Source organism: Gobio gobio (genome assembly GCF_949357685.1).
Source record: "Gobio gobio genome assembly, chromosome: 1".
Taxonomy (NCBI): Eukaryota; Metazoa; Chordata; class Actinopteri; order Cypriniformes; family Gobionidae; genus Gobio; species Gobio gobio.
In genome coordinates this window covers 6,074,465-6,081,140 of record NC_137097.1, presented here as the reverse complement: position 1 = coordinate 6,081,140, position 6,676 = coordinate 6,074,465, and the positions used below count along the sequence as shown (strand labels likewise).

General features: G+C 39.8%; 1 protein-coding gene across 1 annotated transcript; it reads left to right on the top strand.

The window, feature by feature from the left end:
• Positions 1-5,042: 5,042 nt before the first annotated feature.
• LOC307143537 (uncharacterized protein) lies at positions 5,043-6,444 on the top strand (the record flags this gene model as incomplete). Its single annotated transcript, XM_079845201.1, has 3 exons — positions 5,043-5,143; positions 5,429-5,528; positions 5,587-6,444. The coding sequence occupies 3 exons, from the start codon at positions 5,043-5,045 to the stop codon at positions 6,442-6,444; spliced, it is 1,059 nt and encodes a 352-aa protein (XP_079701327.1).
• Positions 6,445-6,676: the final 232 nt, after the last annotated feature.

Here is a 6,676-nt window from a genome sequence, read left to right as displayed (position 1 = left end):
CCTGCCCCACCTTTTCCACCCATCTTAATGCAATTAACATTGCCAGCATCTCCACTGTATATACTGCTAATTTGTTAGATGTTCTTCTATTTATTCCTACTCCTTTATCTGGTATTACTACCCCCAATCCTGTTAATTCTGTCTCTGGATTCTTAGCCCCATCTGTATATATTTGAATATAATCATTGTACTTATCCTCTACTCTACTATTAAATACTCTTTCCAGATTTATATCCTCCTTTGCCTTCCTTTTTTCCTCCAACACAAACCAGTCCACCACAGGTCAAACTAACTTCCATGGAGCTATCTCTGGGAAAACTACCGTGGGGCTTATCTTCATACCAAAAACATCTTATTCTTTAGCTACATCATTTCCAATCCTACCAAAATTCCCTTTTTGATTTCCCCCCCACTCCCAGCTCTCCTGCAATACACTTTTAGTGAGATGTGATTCATTATGCCCCTGTAAACTAGCCCAATAATTTGCCATCAACTGCTTCCTTCTTAACTCTAACGGTAATTCTCCCATTTCGACCTGAATGGCTGACACTGGCGTTGTTTTAAAAGCTCCGCAACATATTCTGAGAGCCTGAGCCTGTATTACATCTAGCTTTCCCAAATGAGATTTTGCTGCTGCTCCAAATAGTATACTCCCATAGTCTAAAACTGATCGAATTAATGCCACATACAACCTCTTCAATGATGCTCTACTAGCACCCCATTCTCTTCCCCTCAAGCATCTCACATTTATTACTTTTTTCCCTTTATCCTCCATTTTCCTTATATGGTCAGCAAATGTCAATCTAGAATCCAACGTAACTCCCAAAAATTTTAAATTCCCAACCCTCTCTAATTCTCTACCATACATTTTTAATTTCATTCCTTCCTGTATTTTCTTCCTAGTGTAAAAGACAGACAGAGTCTTTTCAGTAGAAAATTTAAATCCCCAATCGTAGCCCCAATCTGCCACTTCATCAATAGCATCCTGAATTTTCCTAAATACAAATTCTACATTCCTACCTCTCTTCCACAATGCCCCATCATCTGTGAACAAAGACCTTCCTATGTCTACTGGTATTCTCCTAAACACATCATTAATCATAATAATGAACAGTAAAGGGCTTATCACACTCCCTTGCGGTGTACCGTTTCCGGTTATGTATTGTTTTGACATTTCTGTCCCTATCCTCACTTGTATTCTCCTTCCAGAAAGAAAATCCCTGACCCAGTTAAACAATTTCCCTCCTATCCCAATCTTATTTAACTTGATCAATAATCCCTCCTTCCACATCATATCATATGCTTTTTCTATGTCAAAAAACACTGCTATTACTGTTTCTTTATTTGCTTGTGCCTTTCTTATTTCAGTCCCTAATCTTATCACTGAATCTATTGTGCCTCTTCCCTTCCTAAATCCACTCTGACAGCTATCCAATACTCCTCTTTTTTCAATTACATATGTTAATATTTCTGCTATCATCCTTTCCATTATTTTACATATATTTGAAGTAAGAGCTATCGGTCTGTAACTACTAGGTTTAGTTGGATCTTTACCAGGTTTCCTTATCGGGATCACTACCGCTTCTTTCCAGCTATTTGGTAATTTTCCCTCCTTCCATATTTTATTGTATACCTCCAACAGCTTCAAAAGTGATACTTCCCCCAGTTGTTTTAACATAATGTAACAAACTTGATCCTTTCCCGGAGATGTAGGTTTAGCTCTTTTAATTGCTCTGACCAATTCTGCCAAAGTAAAAGGCTCATCTAATTCACTTCCATTTAGCCATTATTTCCACTTTCTCCTTATTTGAAACAGCTACTTCCTCTTCTGTTGACATAACTGGATACTCCCACTGCCTCCTGTCTCCCCCCATCCTTTTAATCATTCCCCACACTTCTCCCACCGGTGTTGTTCTTCCTATTCCATCACAAAAATTTCTCCAACTATTCCTCTTTGCCTGCCGAATTATTCTTCTAACCACTGCCTGGGCCTTCTTATACAGTATTAGATATTGCATACTATGTGTTCTTTTAAGCATTCTGAAAGCTTTATTTCTGTCCCTTACTGCTTGTTTACACTCTTCATTCCACCACGGCACCAGACTTCGATTTACCCTATTACCTCCCTTAGGGATAGCTTCCTCTGCTGCCATAATAATTGCAGAAGTTACCTGTTTATTAACCTCATCTATCCTTCCAGCCACATCCACCCTTTTCATTGCTCCCTCACTCACTTCCATAAACCTTTCCCAATTGGCTTTGCCAAAATTCCACTTAGGAATTCTAACATTTGGACCTACTCCCAATTTCCCACCCACTGTGCATAATACTGGGTAATGATCACTCCCCACTGTAGTTGCTGTCCAAACTTCCCAATTACTAATTCCTGCCAGAGAACTCGACACTAAAGTAATATCTATTGCTGACTCTTTCCGTGTTAAAACATTTATTCTGGTTCCTCGACCATCATTCACACAAACCAATCCTCTTTCATCCATCAAATCTTCGACTACTTTACCATTAGTGTCTGTATATAAACTTCCCCAAATTGTACTATGAGCATTGAAGTCTGAACACCATATTACCCTATTCCTATCCTGCCCTGATATCTTTAGTAGCTTATCTATTTCCAACCTCTTACACGGATTATAATAATTAACAATATTAATTGCCCCACCTCTATCCCACAGCTCCACCACTAAACACTCCTGATCTTTACTTTTCTTCAGTACTCTGAAAGATATACCCGTCTTTATGAATATTGCACATCCTCCTCCTCCTCCTCCCTCCCCAGTATTCCTATCTCTCCTTATTGCTGTATATCCATATATTATGAAATCTAAATTTGGCTTCAACCACGTTTCTTGGATACACACTACATCTGGCTTCTCATCCAATTCATTCAAAAAATGTTTAAACTCCTGTCCATTGGCTACTAAACTCCTTGCATTCCATTGTATAATAAAAACCATTAATATTAACCAACCCATGATGACTCTTGACTTGACTGATTAGTAAGGGTCTCCCTTACCTCTTCCCATGACAGTCCTACTAGTCCTAAGTGATTAACTGCTGCCTTAACCACCAATTGTATTTTCTCATTTTTAGATTTTACTTCTGCTGTACTATTTATCACTCCAGCTATAAATGTTACAAGTTCCCTTTTACCCACATATATTCCTTCTGGTATACTTTGTCGTTGCTCTTGAGTGACCATATCCTCTACTTCATGGATTTTACTATCCCTCTCCTTTGTTACTTTTACAGTCTCTGCAAATGTAATTTTTCTCTCCACTCTAATCCTTTGGATATTTGTCTCCCGTCTCATTACCTCACAACCACCATACGCCACATTATGATCTCCTCCACAATTGCAGCATTTTGGAGATACCCCTGCCCCACACTTCCCATATTCATGATCCCCTCCACATCTTGCACATCTTCTCTGCCGGTTACAATTTTTTGCAGTGTGACCAAACCTCTGACAATTAAAGCACCTCATTGGTTTTGGAACATAAATCCTCACTGGATAACTCATGAACCCCAGGAAAATCCTCTTTGGCACTGCTTCATCCTCAAATTCAATTGATACCGTTTCGCTGTCCTTTGCACTTCCATCCCTTGTTGTTTTCATTCTTTGAACACTCACAACTTTAGCTCCCTTAATATTTTTCTTTAACTCGTCCGTTGTTACACTCAACGGCACCCCTGTGATCACTCCAATCCTCCCTTCTTTCCTCCTTATTCCCACCCTTCCACTATTTTCCACTTTACATTTTGCTATTTCCTTTAATTTCAGAGATTTCTCCATTTGTCCAGCATCTGCACACCTTACCAATAAATTACCATAATTAAGGATTTTCGCATATTCAATCTCCCCTATCTTACTTGCCAGAGATGAAGTTAGCACAAATGGGCTAACTTTCTTCATGATCTCCTGTCCCTTTTCATTAAATCGAATCACAACCTCAAATTTCTCCTTAACTTCATTCTGAAACATCTCCTGTCTATCTTCATCACTTTCCGACTCCCCTTCATTATCACTTCTTACTCTTTTGTTCCTTTTATCTTTATTATCAATCATCCATCCCCTCTTTCCCACTTCAGTTCCTTCATTTCTCCCTTCGTTATAATCCATTTTCTCCCACCGCCCTACCTCTGATCCATTCACGGAGCAGTCGTGCTCCACCGCCTTTCAATATGATCCAAAGTTGTCAATCCGGATTACAAATCAAAACAAGTTTCCCACTCCACTCGTATGTTGCAACACCCTACACTGACGACCCTGTTCCCCAAAGACACATGGCACACATGAGGGCTTAAATACACAGACTACTGATGAAAAGACAAGGGACACCTGTGAACAATGATCAAACTATGAACCAATCAGAACATAGGTGTGTTCGACATCGGCTGCGGCATACTTTACCACAGCTGACGTGAAATGAATGCAATATTTGGCAATACACAGATGTTTCAGAGACATTATTGTCATGTAATACTTTACTCAGCGTGTGTTTGTACAAGAATAAAGTTCAACATTTAAGCCTACACTATCAATGAAGTATGTTTTTATCAGTTTTATTTTGATAAACATGACAATATAACATCGCGATTACATAAAAAGAGGTTTTACCGTTATAAAAAACAGATTTGTGAGCATTCGTGGAGCTGAAGGTTTTAGAATAAACGCGAAACACACGTGATCGCTGTCATGCGGTGAATCTGGCCAATCGTGGAACAGCTGTGTTGCTGCACCGGATATATTAGCCGGCTGCTCTCGAATCGCTCTCGCGGCACAAGTCGGACAACATTTCTAACCGGCATGCACTGCTCTAAGTCAGCCACTGATCGCATCGCCACGCATCGCTGGGTGAAGTCGAACAAGCCTCATGACAAACATTAGGTGTGTTCGACATCGGCTGCGGCTGGATGGAGCAGATCGGCGAGAGTAGCCGCGTACAGGCGGGGAGGAGCTGCAAACGGAGACGTGAAGTCGGACACTTTCTGCTTCCCGTAGTGATGCTGCATTTACGTCAGTCATGGCAGATCACGTGGCGTTTGATTGCTTTATCGCAGACGAGCTGGAAGCGATAGAAATTCCATTCTTTTTGCATGAAATTGAGCCCAATGAGAAACGAAGGTGAGTAAAGGTTCAATGTAATTAGTAGGCCTATAATTTTTTTATAAACAATATACGTATAAACAATTTAATTTTTGCTAGCCTATTGGTTTAAATATAGATAATTATTCATTCTGTTTACTCAAAGAAATAATGGACTTTTATTCCTATTCCAACACTCCTGTATACCCTACTTATTTGATTAAAAGCCCAGTTCAGCATAAAACATTGAACATTACATTTTAACTACCTGTGTCTTCCTTTACATGTATATAGTGAGCACAGTTTTCTTAATGTTATATACAGAATGGTTCCAAAAATCGTGAATTTTGTGGAGGACGTTGTCCCTCTCTACAGTCCCTCAGAATTTAGAGGGCATTTCAGGCTTTCCAAAGAACAAGTGGAGGTGTGTACAATATACAATTAATTTAATTTATTACAAGTGTTAGCATGTACTTGTGCAGGATGTCATTACCACCCTTGGTCCTGTTTATATGAATTTACAACAGACCAAACTGCCACTCACAAACAGTGTTCTTGCCTGCCTTTGGACATTGGCCAATCAAGAGTCATATCGTGGGGTGGCAGATAGATTCAATATCTCAAAATCCACTCTTGCCAAGCATCTCCATGATTTTTGTTCTTATGTCAATTCATACATGGCCCACCACATTTCCTGGCCCAGAGGCCAAAGGCTGGAGATGTCAAAGTTAGGGTTTGACGCAGCAGGTTTCCCCAATGCTATATGTGCAGTGGATGGGTGTCACATTGCTATACTGAGACCCCGTTGTGATAATCCCATAGCATACATGAATAGGAAACAGTTTTATTCTGTAAATTTAACTGGGTTTTGTGACAGTCAGCGGCGCTTCTGTCACATCAGTGTGGGTCACCCTGGGAGTTGGCATGATGCCAGGGCATTTCGCTTCACAGAGGTTGGTCGTGTTCTTGATGAAGATCCTCATTCCCTTGCTCCACAGGGAATGCACATAATTGGGGATTCTGCCTACCCCCTGTTGCCTCAACTTATGAAGCCTTATAGAGACAATGGCCACTTGTCTGCTAGACAAAGAGGCTTTAACAGAAAGCTCAATGCTGCCCGTGTGGTCATTGAGCATGCATTTGGCATTCTAAAATCGAAGTTTAGAAGGCTCCAATGCATGCATATGAGAAGCATTTCAAATATCAGTTTAGCGGTCTCTGATACCAAATTAAAAGTCGCGTTCACGTGCATAGAAATTTACATAGAAAAATCTATTCCACTGTCCCAGAGTCATCCATTAGTTCTGCTGTTTCTTCAATCTGCCATAGATCAGCTTTAAAGAGAGAGAGAGAGTACACCAACAGATGAAATTCCTTTGATCATTAACTCTCACACTCATGACACACACACTGTTAAAAAAGTGTACAATTACAGTAAAAACGGTCCAATAGCAACAGTAACAGACTATAATAATCCAAAATAGTATATTACCCTAACACATGTTAAAATAGGACAAATTACACAAATAATGTCAATAACTATTGAAAGTTCATTAAGATTTCCTTAAAAAA